Genomic DNA, 20,271 nt, shown 5'->3' with positions numbered 1-20,271 from the left:
CGAAAATCGATGACGTCGCGTCGACGCTTAGAAAACTAGAGTACTTGGAAAAGTTTTATGACACTTTTTTTTTTTATTTCATATTCTTCGTAAACGAGCAGTACAATGTATAACAAGTGCAACTTGCTTCGTAAAATATTATAACACGTTTCCCTTCACTCGATCCACTTATATAATCTGTTTTCTTTGATAAGTTTGCTCCCTCGCTATTGCATCGTCAGTGGCAATGCAGTTTATGTGCATGATCCGAATTGCATGCAGCGGATTCGAGATTGCTGCGATCGGCGCTGATTGCTCCGGAAATTTCTGCTTATTACACTCAGGATTTAGCGAGGCAGCCATTAATTTCACTTCTGCGAATGTTAAACGTAAATCGTTTCCTTGTACGAAGCGTTCGACGGAGGGAACGATTTATGGAGGAAGAAAGTTCAAGATGTATCTTGAAACACAAAAAGAACGAAAATTTTCTACTCACAATTGTCAACATTTTATTACGCTCGAATTCGACAATATCGGTTTTTTTTATATTTTTTTAACACACTAATGGAAGGAGAAAACTCGATATAAAACAGCATTGCCGAGCTTCGCGAACAGACGGCCAACAGATAATTAACAGATAACAGAGGGACGTTTTTCCTTTTATAGACCAGGCCACAAAGTTAAGGGAGATTGCTCACAGTTGATTCGCTAATGATCGATCGGCATTGTTCATCGGGCTCGCGGTCAAAAGAAAACTTATTACGCTTATTAAAGCCGGTCCAGTTGCGGGTTGAGGAAGGGAGGGTTGTCGTCGACTGTTACAAAAGAGCAACGTCGACGGCTAATTAGATAGAATAAGGTAATTCCACTTTTCAAGCGATAGAACAAAAACTAATCCGAAACCCGTTCTCTGCTTTTCTTTTCCAGGTGCGGAAGATGTGTTCAGGTTTACGGGCAACGAGACGCACACAGATTACTTTCGGCTGGTGCTCAGGGACGGGAACTATCTCCTGGTCGGCGGAAGGTAAATAGAGGATTCATTTGGAGCGAGTGCTTTAATTAAAGGGCCGCTTCTTCTACTTCTTCTTATTCCTCTTTCCATCCTAGGTCCACTCTCGCCTCTTCTTCGTTTCCTCTTCGCCCTCACGCCTATCCATCTCCCGGCGTATCATTGCATCGCTGTCTTCTCAAGCGTGTGAGATCGACGACGATCTCAAGATAGATCGAAACGTGTAATCTCTCCTATATATTCCATGTAAACTCGTTTTATCGCGTAAATTGAATACTCTTTTCGCGGGTTGTCTCTTTTTTTTCCGATCCTGTTCTCGTGATTAAAGTCTGTGCGAAATTTAGTTAGTTGACATATTTCGTACACGTGGAAAATTAAATCTATCTTTGCCTCAAGATTGAAATAACATTTGATACCTGTATTTTAGAACATATGGAGCGTTGGCTTCTAACAGAGATAATGATTGTTTTATCGTATAGGAATTAATTATACATGTTATTTCCTCCTCCCTATAAAAAGCTTCTCCTTAAATAATTACGAATTTCCTGCTTGACAATATTGCTAATCGTATTATACACAAACTTTAAAATATATTATTAATTAATCGACGTCGTCTATACTAGTTCAAGTCCGTTAAAAATTTACTGCACAATATGTAACATAGAGAAATTAACGTGCATCAAAAACATATCTAAATATGTACTTGTATCTCGAAAAAAATGTATATTCGCGCGTTGTAGTTTATATGTTCTATTTATTGGAGAATAAAATAAATAATCAATTTATATATATATATATATATATACACGTTTGCAAATGATTGTATGGCGGCCTATTCGGTAATGAGATAATTAATCATGTCAAATATAATAATAGGCATCATATTATCGCGACTGTTGGGTCATGTTTAATTAGCTGAATTCAATTTTGAATCTTATTATTCGGAACAACATGCGAATAAAATATATTTTCTGACACAATTTCGTACAATTTTTTAAATAAAATTTTGCACAAAAATAAATATAATTGAGTCTGTTTAAGGGGCCAAACGTCAATAAATAATCGCATCAAAATCTGACCGATACAATGTCGAATAATTTCAGATACGATCGTAAATGTATAAATTATAAATGTGCATAAATGCGGTCTTTTTGATTCGTCATTAGGGGATGTATTCAGACGATTCGATTGTATATATACCCCCAATACCGATCGATTAACGTGCTTTTCTTCCTCTTTTTCCTCTCTCTCTCTCTCTTTCTCTCGGATTCTCGTGTATACAGGATAAATCTATTCACGTCTCGCGTACGCTGAATGCGCGCCGTTGAAATCAGTCGACGACGATAATCAGGTCGTACAGGGATTAATAAACGCATTGTGCGTGAATGAACTCTGATATATATCTCGTTCGTTATTGATCGGATTACGCTAATTGCTCGGCCGATTTGCCAGCTCCGCCGCCGTATCGATAGGAAAATTTGTTTCTTGCTCGTTATACATAATATGGGGTTACATTACGGTGTATAATCGCGGGATGCCTCGAATGATTATTCCGCGGTCGGCAAAAACCGCGATCTCTCGCGCGCAATAGCGAGCGCAGAGGAAGAGAGAGAGAGAGAGAGAGAGAGAGAGAGAGAGATTCTTCCCCTTTAAAGTGCTTCTAAGCATACGGTAGACTGCTTAACGAAGAAGAGTTAACGATCGACTGCCGAAACTTCAAGCGCCGCTTTCTCGGCTAAAGCTCAGCTAACCCAGCAGAGAATCTCGAACCTCTCCGTTCATGTCTACTTTAAGCATCTAACTTTGAAACTTGAAGAAAACCCTTTGCTCCATTCAGCGTATACGAGAGAATTCTATGCCTCTTTGATACTTGTTAATAATTCGAAAAGCACCAATGACGTCATTCGCTATTAGATTTAATTTGAAATTTAATATTTTGATAATTTGAAAAAAAAAAATCTTTTATATTTTCTTTCTTTTCATTAAAGATCTTGATTATAAAAGATTTTTTACGATTAAATATAGAAAAGATTTTACAATTTATTTCTTCTTTGAGATTTTCATAAATTATACATAAGAATGTCTTTCGATAAAAACATTCACTCATTTGGCAAAAGTTTTCTAGGATTGATTCGAGAAATTGGATGATTTTTCGTTTCAGGAATCTTGTACATAATCTCAGTTTGACCGATCTGACGGAGCAACAGAGGCTGACCTGGTACTCGACGGAGAACGACGTGAAGATGTGCGTTGTGAAGGGCACACCCGAAGAAAATTGCCAGAATTACATTCGGATTTTAGTGAAGACCGGGTCGAGCAATTTGTTCGTGTGCGCCACGAACGCCTTCAAGCCTATGTGCCGCGATTACACAGTGCACGCGGGTAACTACACGATGATGAAGGAGAAGGGTGGTCAGGCGAGGTGCCCGTACTGATCCTCAGCACAACAGCACCTTCGTCTACGTAGACGGCGAGCTCTACACCGGCACGGTCGCCGATTTTGCCGGTATGGATCCGATCATCTATAGAGAGCCGCTGCAGACCGAGCAGTACGATTCGATGAGTCTGAACGGTGAGTGAGAAAGCTAATTCAATCGTCAATTCTCGTTGCCCGTGATTGATGACGCTTAATGATCGCGTACCCGCTGATTTACATTGAAAGTCGGCGGTTAACTCTGATATCGCAACTCTGGATATCAATTTTCATTTTCCCAGCGCGCTTTTGCCATTAATTCGACATGGCGACAAGTGCGCGGTTCGTCAAGTCGATAGTTAATGATCGCAACTCTGGATATTAATTTTCATCGAGGCAAACTGTAGACTATCATTAAACAACAAAGTACATAGAAAATGTATAGAATCGTGCTTAAAATAGAGAGAGAGAGTTTAATCATTTCTGACGTTACTTTACGCAAGTAAGATTTATTTCGGGAAGTGTTTATAGAACACAAAGTGTTTATTTCCAGGCGCAAATTTATTTTACTTATTTATCATATTTTCTTCGTTGCAACTTCTAAAATAAGGTATCTAGGGCAGAACAACTTTATATATATATATACAGCGATCTTAAAGATCAGACGTAAGGTCAGACCACAATTGGATCGTGGCTAATCTAAAGAAATGAAAACCAGAGCGAGATCATTTAAATATTAAACCGATTGCAAAAGCAAATGAAACCCCGCACAAAATGTTTTCAACACGCGCAACCTGCATTTCACAATCAGTTTGTTGTTCGAATGCCTATTAAGGCGAGCATTACATCTCATTATCATCACACGCGACTTTAACCACGTCGTTTTATCGCGCTCACCAACTTCCGGAATTATCGTCGTATCAATATAACGACACGACATAATTGTTATCGACCTCGGTGCACCGCCGTCAAAATGTGATACCTCCCGACCGGAAGGTAAACGCGCGTCTGAATGTTTGAGAGTCACGCGGCGGCTCCCGCATAATACATATCCGTGTCCATTAAAGTTCAACTGGGAGTTCGATTCAATATTTACACGCCAAGTTTCGGCTTCCGGGTCAACTTTGAAAATCCAGCGTGTGCGCTCCGCGAAATTATTCAGAAATGTCATGCGATTGAATCGCGAGACCGAGGGCGACCCTTTCTACTCCCTCACCTCCGGTAATGTCTCTAATCCACACGGTGTAATTCCGAGATTAACCGCGCGTGTTCCCTAAGCTCTCTCCCACCGTGCTTGGCCCCAAGATTATTTCATGGGTCTTGCGAGCTCTAGATAACGAAGGCGCAGCAGCTCCTTGCCGTGTCCACCGGCTCGAAATTTACCTGGAGATATTGTAATACGCCTCCGTTGCATCGTAATACGGATATTGTGTGGTGCATGAGAGATCGGTCGCCTCTTTATATAGAATATTCTTCTGAATATTAAATAGATAATAGAATATGACAGATGGATGCTTCAATTTCTCAAATTTATGCGCGAATATATATTTTTAATTTCGGCATATCGTGCGGTTTCCGTACGCGATTTTCTCTTTCATTAAACTGAAACACGATTTTAATTAACGCTGTAGACGTTCTAGATTTTTTTCGTGCTTCCCCTGCAAGATCGCGCTGATATGATTTTTACGGTTATTCCATGCGTCTTTGTTCGCTCGACGTTCAGAGTTCATATATTCGCGCAGACCCATATTCGAGAACCCCCTTCCCTTCTCTTTGTGGATTTAATAAATTAAAAACTAGTTTTCTCGGCGTTATGTACCACGGTGTATTATACGAAAATTCAAACTTCAGAAGAGCGCCGTCTTCTTGTCGTCGTGGCGTTAAAATTGATACGTCACTTTGCTCGAGGCGTAGACGACGGGGGGTTGGGTTCTACTAGGAGTAGGGGGTTCGCTAGGGTATTTTAATTGAACGGTGTACGAGAGCTCTAATCAAGTTTCTCCACCCGTTGGACAATATTGATTTTCTCTCCGTCCGTCGAAAATTCAATTCTATCCCGCCGCTCGTCCTATCCACCTCGTTGTCGTTCCTCCGACAAATCGCGAATCGAAAATCTCCGGACGATTGGCTTCGGACGAAGGGAAGGGCGAGTCTGACGTGCACGTGACATCTAGAAGAGCATTTTTCTAATCGGACGAAAAAAAAATGAAAAAGAAAATCGGAAAGTGTTTCCTTTTTCGAGAAGGATGGATCCCCTACCGCGAATTTTCTACGACACTTTGTCTCTCGACGGTGGCGCGCAGTTAAATGCGACATGGGTCGCAAGGCGGAAAGGAAGGCGCTGCGCGACAGATAGAAAGAGCCAGAGGGAAGCTAAAGAGAGAGAGAGAGCCTCCTCTCTCGCGCGCCAACGGGTTGGGGTAAAACGAGGAGAATTTATGGGGCGGAGAGCGACGGGTCGTTCGGATATACCTACGTGGCACGGCGAGATTAATATTACTTTATGAATCCTAAGAAGCTTATGAAAACCCTGTCAAGTTAATAAATCGATAAAGTTTTCTCACTTTATCGGGCGGCCGACCGAGACGGCGGAACCGCGACGTGGCGACGCTTTACCGGGCGACGGCGTTGAAATAACCCGAGAGAGAAAATAAAAGGGCTCTTTATATAGGGTACGCGCGCAGCCGGCTTATTGGCGATGGAAGTTGCCCTGTACTGGGTGTCGCGGGTGTACGATACCCTGCAACGACGAAGAAACTCTTTCTTTCGATTCCGCTCCTCTTCGTTATTTTCATCACCCAGATGGAGCAGGAATGGATCGGCGTACAAGTGTGTTGTTGTTCTCTCGAAACATTCATAACGGACACTAATACGTCGTTTGTCAACGGGAATGTCTTGATGCGTTTATAAACCGTCGTATAATTACGTTCAATTAATTATACCGACGATTATGTCGAAATTAATTGTACAATCAGGGTAAGCATTTGTTAACATAAATAACCCTGGTCCTAGCGTCGTCATTAACTTCTCTCGGAGCCATACTCTCTCTCTTTAGAGAGAATTAATGTTCGCCGCAATCTCCAGTGGAAATGGGAGTTTTTAAATAAATCGCGTCGAGATTTCCTCCCCCTTATTTTCAGGATACTGTATGAGCGTTGTCTGCTTTATTACACGCCATCGATTGCGTTCCAGTAGGTGGTTATTACGCTCATTTATTTATAAAGGGAATTTATGGGGCCATTTACTATCTCCCTACTACCGCAATAGTAGTTAGTAATAATGGCTACATATTCTAATTGCAGCACCGAACTTTGTGAGCTCCATGTCCCAAGGAGATTTCGTCTACTTCTTCTTTAGGGAGACCGCTGTAGAATATATCAATTGCGGCAAGGTAAGAAATCGTCGGCGATTAATAATCCTTTTCTATACGTTTTGTTTTCAAATTCCAGTTTCAGCTTTTATATATAGAACACGAGCTATTATTATTTATTATCGAAAGCTATATGTATGTATCTGCACACATCCTTGACGATGGTCGAAATTTGGACGATAAAAGTCCCCATCGCGATATTTTGCTCGGCGAATTAGCGTACGGTCAGCGGATAACAATGGAGTAGAAGAATCGCGTCGCGCGGATAAGATTAACTTTGGCGTCGGAGTCGGATAATACGCACAAAAGTTTCGCGAAAGTTTCGTAACCGCTCGCTGTTATTCTCTTCCTCGGTCGATTTTTAACGTCCGAGTAAGACGATTACGCTTCTTTCGCCCGTCGTTTCGCATTGAAAATTGGCTTTTAGAGGCGCGTCACTTCCGCACTTACACACAGACGTATATTCTTTCTCGTACGGCGGAAAGTTGCGGGACTCATCGTAGCTTAAGTCATCAAGCTCGACTTATTGTCAAAGGCTGCTTGCGCGCGAGCTTTTCCATACCTCTCTGATAACGACGCATAATTTTATGACGAGCGAAAGATTAATCCCGGACGGATCTCAAAGCGGAGAAAAAGTTGGAACGCGGCATTACTAGGTAAAGATTGCGATTCTCCTCTCCCGGGGAACTATCTTATGCGATTCGGAGAATAAATTTATAATCTCTCGGCGATAAATTCATAATTTATTCCAACATCTCGAAATCGTGGAAACGCTCGCGCATTCTTTTTTTTTTTATGTTTATGTATCTCTCGCGAATTCTATTTTTAATTAAAGGTGCACGGGATAAATTCTCTCCTTTAAACCGCGTTCGTTTTTAGCTCTTTTACGTGACTTCGCGAATAGATATATATATATATTTTTTTTTGTTTTTGAAGTTTTGGATGTGAAGAATATTTTGTTTGTTTTGCAACCTTTCACGCAATCTTTTGTGCCGCTTGGAACGTGCGTGTCACTTTAATAGCGCGCGTAAAAAGCTAAAACTAGTTTGCCCTCGTTTGTCCGTTTCTCTTGTGACGCGTATATATATATTTTTTTTTTTTTATTTTTTTTAGAAATAAAATTTCCTTATTTCACACTCTGCACAGTAAAATTTATTATACGAGCGGCAATTTTCACATTCGCAGGCCGTCTACTCTCGCGTGGCGCGAGTCTGTAAATACGACCGGGGTGGACCGCATCGTTTCCGTAACAGGTGGACCTCCTTCCTCAAGTCGCGGCTCAATTGCTCCGTTACTGGGGACTTTCCATTTTACTTTAACGAGATACGTAAGTAAACATGTGTACGTTCGCGCAACGAAGCATGTACTTTTTTACTTTATCGTTCGCTCTATCTGAATCCTAATTTTTTATGCATACTTTTGAATCGTAATAAATTGATAAATATGCTCGACATTTCAAAATCATTGATATCTTTTCATTCATACACTTTCTTTTACTAATTGTAAATTATGTATTTGATTTGTTTAAACTTGTTTCACGAAGCCTTTTAATTTTCATATCCGATAATTTAACAATTGTCTATATTGATTGTATTTTAGAATTTTCCATTCTTTATTTCAGAATTCTTAATTGAGAAATTTATATCGATGTTTGTTTTAATAGAAATGCGCTATCTTTGAAAACCTATTTGCACACAGAGAGAATTTTCTCTTAGAATTTATCCCAAAATTCATGATAATCGTGGGACAATATGATATTGGAAGAATTTTATAAGAGTTTCATTGAATAATATTTAGCACAATCAATTTTACTAAAATATATGTACATAGCAAAATTTTAATAATTTTAAAATATATTAAAAACTTATGATTCTTTGAGTGTTTTAAGTAGAATAAATGTCAAGAAAGTGATAAACATATTTTATATAAATTGAACAATGCAGCATAATTCTGCTGTAAAATATAACGAAGAATTCTCTCCTCCGTGTATTTGCGCGCGATGGATTAAACTTCCTAGATTGCCTATCCGCGAGAATACGTTCTTCCCCAAGTAATTTGAAGCGTATCTCGACTGCAGAGTCAACGACCGAGCTAATATCGGGCCAATACGGCGGCACATCGGCGCAACTCATCTACGGCACCTTTACGACGCCGGTGAACAGCATAAGCGGTTCGGCGGTGTGCGCCTTCTCCCTGCAGGATATCGCCGACACCTTCGCCGGCAATTTCAAGGAACAAGGTGCATTAAATTCCAACTGGTTACCGGTGCAAGATACGAAGGTACCGGATCCGCGACCAGGACAATGCACCAATGACTCGCGCACGCTGCCGGATCTGACACTCAACTTCATCAACACGCATTCGCTGATGGACGAATCGGTGCCGAGCTTTTTCGGCCAGCCGATCGTCATACGCACCAGTTTCCAGTACGTGAAAAAAATCGTAGATTGTAGACGTTTTTAAGTATTCTTCATGTTTCTCGCGTACAGCAAAATGCATCATTACATGTATAAATTACTTCGCTTATTAAATTGCGTCAATTTATGATCGTTAACATGTTTTCGATCTTAGTTATAGATTCACCCAGATCGCCGTGGATCCTCAAGTGAAGACTCCGGGCGGCAAGACCTACGACGTTCTCTTCATCGGCACGGACAACGGCAAGGTGATCAAGGCGGTGAACGCCGAGTCCGCGGATTCTCATCAGAAAGTCAGTCCGGTCGTGATCGAGGAGATCCAAGCTTTCCCGCAAACGGTGCCGGTTCGCGGCATCAAGGTGGTGCGAGCCTCCCAGGCGGGCGACGGTCTCGAGGACGGTCGATTGGTCGTCATCGCCGACAGTCAGGTGCAGGCGCTGAGACTCCATCGATGCTACAGCGACAGGATATTGTCCTGCAGCGAGTGCGTCGCTCTTCAAGATCCGTATTGCGCCTGGGATAAGGTGGAGGGCAAATGTAGGGCGTTGGTCGGCCCGGCGTCAACGGACGCCAGCAGATTCCTGCAGAGTGTCGCGACGGGGACGCACGCATCTTGTCCACCGAGCAAGAGTCTCAACAAGGACGCCGGAAGCGTCGGTGCTATATCCGCTAATCAGAACAAGTTTCCGCAAGACTCGATACCGAACAAAGATAATCCGGGCGGCGAAATTATCAATATCATGCAGGACGAGGAACAGGACAATTCAGGTATTTTTGGGCGATGGACTTGTATGTGAATTGATATTTCTCTTTCTTATATATTTGAATTCATATTCCATTATTCGCAGGTCCGGAAGTATCCGCAGCTGATACACCTCCTCCACAATACTCCGTAGAGACTCTGGTAATGGCTGTGGTAGCCGGTGCACTGGCCGCGTTGTTCGTTGGTTTCGTAGCCGGTTATTTGTGTGGGAGAAAGTGCAGAAAAGACGAGGACGACAATCTACCTTATCCGGACACGGAATACGAATACTTTGAGCAACGGCAAAACGTGAATAGGTAGGATATTCATTTCAATGTTAAAGGAACGGGACTCTACGGATGAATACTCTTTCAATTTGCCGCTCTTAGTAATGTTTGTCTATCCACCTTCAGCAGGCTGGCGCCCGAGCCAAAGCTGTTACCGCAGGAGGAGGTGACCTATGCGGAACCGGTGCTGGTTCCGCAACCGCCGAAGCTTCAATCTCCGAAAGGTACGATGAGGAAACCACCGCCCACACCCACGGAGACTCTCTTCCAGTTCCCAGATGGTTATGGTTTCCGCGGGGGACCGCGTGGCGACAATTTCGGCACCCTGCGCTCCCATCAGGGTGACGCGTATCGTCGCAACGATGGCTTTGCGACCACGCGCAGCGTCAAGAAGGTTTATCTCTGAGAAACGAGCGAGGAGGGGGGTGGCCGTCACCGGAGTCTAGGACGGCCAGCGCGCAATCGCCACAACGCGACGACGGGCAGCAGAAGTAGTCGCGCTGTGACGTCCGGGGGACAGTCGAATCGTGAGCTCGCCGGGCCGAGGGCACTGGAATCGCCCTCGCCATCGTCGAGCGTATCATCGAGTTCCCCGTCCCCTCCCTCCTCGTCACCCTCGCCCACCCTCGTACCGATTGCCATGAGCGGCCAACAGCCACCGCCGCCACCAACACCACCATGCAGTTTCATCTATCGATCATAGTCATCGTCGTCATCGTCGTCGTCGCCGCCGATATCGTCGTCGTCGTCGTCATCATCATTGTCATCGCCGTCGTCATCACGATGGTCGTCGTACTCTGCTTTCTGCTCGATGACGCGAGGGGATGAGAGAGAGAAAGCGCTCTACAGTCCTAGCGCGTTATTCCGAAATATATAAATTGAATAATCGAAAGAATAATCTCCTGGCCAGAAATATCGCAATACTTCAATGGATGTCGCAGTATTTTTTTTTAATTTTTTTTTAAATTTAAAAAAAATTTTTTTTTTTTTTTTTTTGTATCTTGAAGGTTTTTGTTTTGCTTGTGGTTTTTATTTTGACATACTAATGTTGCTTTGATGGTAACGATAAGTTAGAACGTTGGAATTTCGCGTCGATCGAGTCTAGATGTTACCGTTCGTTTGCATAACAAAAATCGATCAAGGAAATTATCTTTTACAAATTGATTGCTTATCGCATTGGAAAACATCGAGTCGAGCAACCGTGCATAGGGCAGTTTATTTTCGCCCATTTACAAATCCATCACAGCGTCATAATACAGCATTTCATAATTCTAGAAACGACATTCCAACCGGAAATGTTTCGGTAGACATTACGTTTGATCAGTAGCTTGATTATCTCGTGCACGTTGAAGACTAAAATAAGGCGAGCGTAAACATTTTAGCATAGCGGTTGTCGGTTATCGTAGATCTTTAGCACTAATTCGCAAAAGAATGAAGAATAAAGTAAGTAGAATAAAGAAAAAAAAGAAGAAAGAAATTATCGATGCTCGAACGTGTAAAAGCTCGAGCAAACTTTGGTGATTAGGCTCGATTGACAAAATAGTGCGAACGTTATGCGACGGTTCGCAACAAAATGTCGTAATCTCCACTATTTTAGTAATTGACAGTATCAAAGTCGATAAGTGTAAAGCTACACAACATAGTACTACGATGAGGCTTTTTTCATAAAGTCAATTAAAGGAGACTATCCGCAAGCTCGAAACACGCAATTTTTCTAATGTTGTAATATTTAATACGAGTGATTGATAGTGCCATTATAGATCACGTAACACTTCTGCGTGCCTCGAAATTAAAGACGATCATGACGATTATCGACGTTGTTGGCCAAATGTTTTTCACGATTGGCCAAATGGATCAATGCATTTAATTAATTGTACATAATAACGTCTCTGTCTTTATACTTGTTTTTTTATTTGTCTTATTTTATTGTATTTTATTAGTAATATATTTAATTATAAATATATTCATATTATAATATATTGATATATTTAATATATATTGACAAATCGTATAGGAGACCGTTTACATCATAAAATTACATTTGAATTATTAGATTCAGTTTTACAATGGTTTTATGCGATTTTTAAAAGCGTTAATAAAAATTCATCATTTTTTCAACATAATTTATTCTTTTTAGTGTTCTTTCCCTTAATTTCGTGATATTTTGTTATCACATTATGCAGAAATCTGAATCATAAAATCGTGGAGATTGCTATATTGCGTGAATTATGGATGCGTTAACTGATGTATCCAACGATAGCAGTCAACAGATACAGACTATGTTGCTGCTGTCTATAGATACGTTAAAATAGTCGTCGGAAAACGATACTAATTTCTAGTTTCTCGTATGTGAATGTCGGTTCATCTAGTTCTATGTACGCTTCGGAGACGCGCGTTCTCAACGCCTGCACATATACGTAATAGAGAGCGAGAGAGAAAGAAAGAGCGAGCGAGCGAGCGCGAGAGAGAGAGAGACAGAGAGAGAGAGAGAGAGAGAGAATGAAAGAAAAAGTGAGAGGCACAGCGCTTATATGTACATAATACATATATACAAAGCATACATCAATTAGGAGTTAAAAGAAAAAGAGAATGGAAACGAAAAAAACGAAAAATCAGTCCATCTAACCTGGGCCCGATGGTGTAAGTAGACATCTATCTTAAAGTGCTTCTTATTTCGGTGTGTTTAGAAATAAACGTGTATGTGATATATTCTATATGACGAGATGCTTTCCATGCATCCGGAAAATGGGAGAGACGTGGAGAGGGTTTTTAACTCAGGGGACTCTCTCGACGGATCTGAGACGAGACAGGCGCACGTGGTGATAAAACTCACGGTCTTTTGTTCACAAGAATTCGTCGTTGTGCTTTGTAAATATATATTTTCCTTTTTTTTTGTACGATTTCTCGTATCTACTTTATTACGCATAATATAACACGGTATATCGAAGCTCTCGTTGATTCCTGACATCTCTCGGTCTCCCGCAATTCCACGGTGTCGCGAAAAATCTCCACATTCCAGCAGATTGTCTTTCATCGCTCATCGTGGTATTTTGTGAATAATCGAACTTGAACTCTGACACGCACACAGTACACACAAGTACACGGATACAGGTTGTAAAATTTTTGTACATCCTACTACTGTTTTGTCTTTACTAATCATTTTCGTTTAATTCGTTGATTTAATGTTAAAATATATCTTGAGAACTCGTCGAAAATTACCCCTCAAACCGTAAGACTGAACAAATCCCCCAACGGCGAATCTCTCGATATATTTCTCCTCTTCTTACAAGTTTTATACAATGAACGAGAAACATTTTTGTTCTTGCATACAAACAGTTTGATCAAACTTTTTTAAGTGTTTCCCGTTTCCAAGCACAAATTATTCTTTATTACGCTTCGTCAAGAAGCTAACGAAAATTTATCAAAAGTCGCGAAAAGCGAATTGTTGAAGCTCTCAGCTGCTCTAATAAACTATAATATTCTTTCAGCGCGAAATAAAACGATGATGCGAACATATTTATCTCATTGTTCTAATGACTGTGAAACAATGCATAATTGTTGGAATATCTATGTAAACTGCCACGTGGTACATTGTAATCGTAGGATAAACCCGATACTTTGTGCTTGAAACAAGTAGCGATAACAGGAACATGACTCTCAAACACTCAAAACAAAACACTCCCATGTGGTTTTTTTCCATGTGGTTCGATGCTGCCATATAATCGACCCGACACTCATTGTCGTCTCGCAGATACGTTTAATTATCCCTCGGGAGCTATAAGTAGCGTTTCTAATGGCTTATTTCGCATCGTTCGAACGATATAAATTTTTTCTAAGTTTGATACGATACGACACGTACCGAATAAGGGGTTTTAACAATTGTTTAGTGATTTTTTCGTAAACGGAAGACTCAGGCATGATACCAAAGATATTAATTGTAAACTAAAACATCGTTGGTCACACATTGTGATGGTTAATCGTTAGAGAAGGCGCACAAAACGGTATTCATTAACGATAGGAAGGTGGCCCTCTTGCACATATGTAGACTCGACTTACACAGTTATTACAAGAACTCACGCGCACTCGTACGCGAAGCTGACACAAGAGAGGCACACGTGTAAGGATGTTCACCTTATTAGCGAGTTTTAATAACGTTGATGACACACTAGTTGGGAGACACTCGCGATATTAAGATCGTAGAATTCTACTAAACGTTGGAATCAAGTAATGCATGAAAAACAGAGCGTTCGTGCACCACGAAATATTTTTCAAGAGAGAACGAGAGGAAGAGTATGTATGTATGTGTACATGCGTGAGTGAAAGAATAGATGACAGAGAGAGAGAGAGAGAGAAAGATAATGAGAGGTGTAGCGGTAGCTCGGTGTTCAAAAAATAAAAAGTCAGAAGTCTAATAAGCTTACGATATTACTATCAAGCGTTGATGCTTTAATAAAAGAAAAATAAGTAAAAAAAAAAACGAAGATTTGTATAAACGTGTTCAAGGAGCTCGTAAGGAAAAAAAAACGTTCATGTTGTTTAAGCCAATAAGGAACGGATTCCATCCAAGACAATGACGCGATTCCAATGAAGTCGATTAGAGGCGATTCTCGACTCACGAGATGTAAATGAGTTCGTTTGTTCGGCATTGTTATAACGAGGACGTGTAAAGAACGTTGTTCGATTATAAGCTTCACGTGATTTTTACGTTTAAACGAATATCGCGGAAGACGTAATGATGTGTGTTTCATGCATTATTTAATTTCAATCCCTCGAATCCGAGTTATTTGTCTGTATATTTAACGGAAACGAGTTTAGCCAGTTACTTATGATAAATTGCGAAAGAGAGAAATGAATCTTAGAAAAGCGCAAGATATCTTCTTGATTAAAGAGGGAGGTCGGATAAAAGATTAAGTATGTATGAGATTCTCGCGCGAGATGTGGAAAAGCTTAGAGATAAGTAGAAGATTAGTAATGGTACACACATACGTATAAATATATAAATATATAAATAAATATAAATAAATAAATAAATGAATATATATATATATATATATATAAATAAATATATATATAGAACGCTTGAAACGTATATAAATATTAATGATATTATAACTTTTTATAAATATATTTTTCCGTCGAAGTCTAGCCTAGTTGATACATACACAGTTACGACTATTAATTTATCCGATCTGATTATTATCGAGATCTAGCGTTAATTCGAACATCTTAGGCGTCATAGTTTTACATGATAGGCGAGTTGTACGAATTGTAAGTCACTTAATGAGAGAAAGAAAGAACGAGAGAGAAAGAGAAAGAGCGCAGGAGAGAATTAGTACCTAATGTTAAACAAATTTACTACTAGCGTTGAATATCCGAAACGGGAGTCTTCTTCTCTTTGCGGTCATCTCTCCCCCCTCCCTTTCCTCCTTTCTCCGTCATCCCCAAATCTCCAAAGCCGTCGGAGGATTTCGCCGATCAGACGTTCCATTTAAAGTGTAGCATACCATAAGAGAACCGAAGAGTATATATATACATATAAAATATATATAGATTATGTGTATATGTAAAAGTCGAGAGAAAAAAAAGAGAGGACATTGTATTTTTCGAAATTCGCGTTTCAACGAAAACTCCATTACGCCACAACGGCCAGAGAAAATCTCGCGACTGTTAATCATTAAAAAAACGCGACGACCGACCGCGGAGGAATGGAAGACTCCCGTTTCGCGCTTTGTAATTAAGTGAGAAGGAGAGGAAGAATCGATGAAAAAAAAAGGGCGATGAGGGGGATGACTGTATTCATCGTTCCCACCCCCCTCCCACTCCCGGCGTGCGTTCACACAAGTTTGACAAGCGTGAGATAGAAGAGTGTCGATGTTTTTTCCAAAGGGGAATGATGTACGGGACGCGCCGGGCCCACCCACCCCCACACGATATTGTAAAATGAGCGAGCACTAATAATAATGATACTAATAATAATAATTAATAATAATAACGATAACAATATGATAATTAATACTTAAGAATAATCATAATGATGTAATAACAATATTGCGATACCAGAAGATTTTTAAAGAAAAAAAAAACACTATAGCATTTATCAACGATAAAATAACGAGAATGTAACATGTATTTTGCTTCTTCCTAATACAGTGCCGTTTACGCTATTTTTTACTGTAACTAATTAGAAGCTCGGCGTGCGAGGTGTGCGTCCCGAATACGCTACTTTAAAAAAAAAAAAGCCGGTCTGTATATTTAATCGGCCATGTGTATCCTTAAAGTAACCGTTCGTGGAAAAGCGCCCAAATGCGACTCTGGTACACCATATCGTTTTCGTCGATGACGATATCGGCGAAGAGAAGGGTTCTTTAGATCATGCATCAGCAAGAGCGAAAAGAAACACCGCGAAGTGTGTTTGTAACATGTGTGTGTCGCCTAACTTGGATCGAGATACTCGCGATTTCCCATTTGTTCAAGATCAAGTCGTTCGACTTGTCTCCAAGCAAAGTCCGGCTAGGATCTCGTGAGCGTCACGATCGCGATCCGATCGTATGTTATTACTCTTGTATTACTCGTTATAGACGTGCTCACACGTCGTGTCGTTCGCGAGACCGATGATGCTGAAATTTTGCGAGAATTTTGCAAAATTGACGCGACACGAGACTTGACGAAGATCGGCGAGTCACGATTAAGAAAACGAAAGACGTAGACTGTATATTAAAATGCTCTTCAATCAAGATAGCGCAGTTATCACTCTACGCACTTCTGCACGCGACATATATATGGATACAAGCACACGACGTACACGTCAATTGATCCGATCAGCATCAGTTATGTCTCATTGTCAGCGAAAATATATATAAAATCGTGTAACACGATCGTATGGCGTATCAACGTGATCCAAGGAAGTGAATTCAATGTTGATTTGTCGACATAATTAAAATGATTATTCGGCAAATTTGTCATAGATGCGAAAGAAAGGAAACATCCTGCGAGAAAGAAAGAAATCCCTTTCTATCTGCGACGAGCTAATCCAACATTGACAGATGAGGGCGAATGACAGCTCTTTGGTCACGTGGAGTAGCCGCACATCGCGGACCAGAGTCGCAATTTGGGAAGATTCTTCGACTTAATTAATCGGGCACGGTTGTGTGTGCGTGTGTGTGATAGGTATGTATGTGTGTGTGTGTGTCTCCGCCGTACTTATAAATCACATTTTTCGAACACGGAAGATCGGAGCAACCACCATTAATCGATCGCAGACACTTATTCTGTGTAGCACACAGCAGCGTGACGATTCATTCATTCATTCATTCATTCGTTCGTTCGTTCGTTCGTACGTTCGCGTGCTTCAAGGTAACGTTTTTCTCGAGGCCGGTTTTGCACGAACGAAGTTTCTTACCCGATGGATTAAGAAGGGAAGAAAGAGAAAAAAGGCGAAGGGAGAGCGATACTAAATAATTACGCGATATTGCATTAATAATGAAGGTATAATATTGCCGATAATTATATTGTAACGACACACGAAGGGATGATGATATATTAATAATACAATACTATTTATAAATTGCGAGAGAAGAAAGACAGAGAAAGATAGTCGGAGGATATCCGGCGAGAGAAGAGGAAGCGTGCGAGAAGGTTGAAGGAGGAGAAAGGAGACGGAAGTATGTGAGAGGAGATAAGTAGTTTGGCAGTAGGCTGATGGTAGAGACACGGCACGTCTAATATTAACGAACAAAAAAAATAATTAAAAAAAGTAAAGTATAAAATATATCATAAACGCGAAAAAGGTACAGTAGAGGTTTACTATTGGCTGACACGTAGTGTGAATGCTGATATAGGAAAAGCATGCTGGCGAAGGGGAGCTTTTGTCGATTTTTTCTGTGACGGTTCTGGGGATGGTTAGACGTCGCGCGAGATTTCGCGGGACACTTTGGATGATGGTGAGTTTTGGGTGCGCGTGCACGTGTTGTTGAATCACGGTTCGTTTTGCAAGGGAATTATATTGGGAATGAACGAAAGCGAGGCTTTCTTTCCGCACGACTTTTCGCTCGTGTCCGCGAGCTGGATATTTCTTTTCTTTTCCTGCACTCTCGATATTTCCTTTTGTTTGACTCATTAGAACTCATCGTACTCGTATAGTTACCTTTTACTATATTTTTATACTTTGCGACGCGATGGTTTTTCTTCTACATTCTTCGTGTAAGAGTTATCGTTTTTTAAGTTTGCGCGAAATACAAATTTATAGACTGGAATTATTAATATCGAATCGGTAGGTTTACAGAGAAGCGCACGGTGCGGATGAGATCGATGAGGGAAAAAAACGCGAGACTGCCAGAGAGGGAGAGAACGAGAGAGCAAGATTAAGGAAGGAAAAGGGTGAGAATGGAGCGAGTACTTGCGAAGGAATAATAGACGGGGGACAGGGAGAAGTGTATAAGAATCGGGCGTGAAAGGGATTTTGATCGTGTGATAGAGAAAGAAAGAGAGAGAGAGAAAGAGGAAAAGTGCGAGAGAATGCGGAGGAATGATTGTAGATTCGGAAAGTCACTTAGCCAGCAGACTGCTGTTCATAGTGCCCTGTTATAGTGGGTTCCCTAGGCAGAGTGGCAGAGACGCGGTTAAAATAAAATAAAAAAAAGGAAAGACAGAACGGAAGTGTGTAAAAGTCAAGTGGGAAGGAAAAGGGAGGGATAAGTGCAAGATACCAGCGCAACTAGTCTCACATTCTACAATCGAAATGCATCTCTGGATGCAAATGCATGTGCGATACCTGTACAGGTCCCGATATGTCGCGGAAGAACATTGTAAATCGCGCATCGATACAACGATGAAACGACGGATTGTTTATTGTAAGCGACATCGAGCACTATTTTTGTCGAGTTTCTCATCGTCATATCTCGATGAAGGACACGACAATTCATTCATTTGCGAGTCAATATCCCTTAAAGGGCTCCTAAATAGCGGTGCGATATTGATTCCTGCAACGTTTTGTATCCTCGCCATGTGCAAAGAAAAAGAAAGCGATTATCGTTAAGAAACGACGACGGTCGTCACGTTGATGCAGTCGAACGCTGTTGGATTCCTAGCGTGATTCTTCGTGGTTGTTTCGAGTCCTTACAGTGCGCATAATTAAAACCGACATAGACGAGATGGACCGCTCGTACGACCTGGTCGAGACCTACGATCGTTCTTCAGATTCTCGTCCAACTTGAGGTTCCGGGTCCCCCGTGGAGAACTTTAAAACGTGACCGGATACCGAAGGAGAGAGAGAGAGAGAGAGAGAGAGAGAGAGAGAGATATGCGGAAGTGCAAAAAAAATGAGAAATTGTCCGGAAACGAGGCACTCCGCCCTCTGCCCACGGGACCCTAATCTATTTTTCAGAATACGCTATTGTGATTATTACTATATAACAATTTAAAAAATTAAAACGACAAAAATATATATACCTTGTATCATTGTTTATTATACGATTCCGACGATTATATTATTTATAATGTTAATAATCTATATTAACGATAATTAACTCATTATACCATTATTATATTTAGTACTATTATATAGAGAGCGAGGCTGCTGCTATATTAATGAATTAAGTACTAAAGGATTAAGTAATTCTCTCATCCTTTTTTTAGACTTTATATATAAATATACAAACATGACTAAAAAAAAAAAAGAAGAAAACACATACCTCTCACGTTACTGCGTTCGCATCGACGATTTACATAGATTTCATTTCCGACATTCAATCACTTTACTTTTCTAGGCGCTACTCAGTCGACGTTTTTGCTTTCGTTGAATCTATTTGCATTCGATGACTACGTTATTTTATATATCATAATAGGTATAGACTGTACCATGAAATATTAAGTAAAAATAAATTTGATTAGGTAATATATGCCACTTCTTTCTCTACTATTCGCAAAAATCCTCTTTCCACGATATTTTTTTTCTCATTGAACGTTTCTTACGTAAGTACAAGAAAAAAATGATGAAAATCGATCTCTTTCAGATTTTAGATTTCTTATTTTTATTTAGTAGAATGAATCTAATGCG

The 20,271-nt window shown here is 40.6% G+C and overlaps 1 protein-coding gene across 1 annotated transcript in view; it reads left to right on the top strand.

Annotated features, from left to right (window-relative positions):
- Positions 1 to 20,113, top strand: part of Sema1a (semaphorin 1a) — a 227,846-nt gene extending 207,733 nt beyond the window's left edge. The window contains 9 exon segments of the mRNA XM_029300600.2: positions 907 to 1,003; positions 3,150 to 3,420; positions 3,422 to 3,560; positions 6,704 to 6,792; positions 7,957 to 8,098; positions 8,849 to 9,197; positions 9,343 to 9,956; positions 10,037 to 10,247; positions 10,344 to 20,113. Coding sequence (XP_029156433.1) covers positions 907 to 1,003; positions 3,150 to 3,420; positions 3,422 to 3,560; positions 6,704 to 6,792; positions 7,957 to 8,098; positions 8,849 to 9,197; positions 9,343 to 9,956; positions 10,037 to 10,247; positions 10,344 to 10,623 — 2,192 coding nt within the window. The 3' untranslated portion in view covers positions 10,624 to 20,113.
- The last annotated feature ends 158 nt before the right edge of the window (positions 20,114 to 20,271 follow it).

The sequence above is a fragment of the Nylanderia fulva genome, unplaced genomic scaffold, assembly GCF_048542155.1.
Source record: "Nylanderia fulva isolate GAGA-0341 unplaced genomic scaffold, ASM4854215v1 Scaffold14, whole genome shotgun sequence".
NCBI lineage: Eukaryota > Metazoa > Arthropoda > Insecta > Hymenoptera > Formicidae > Nylanderia > Nylanderia fulva.
Note: the sequence above shows the minus strand (reverse complement) of the source record. Positions and strands in the feature narration are given on the sequence as shown.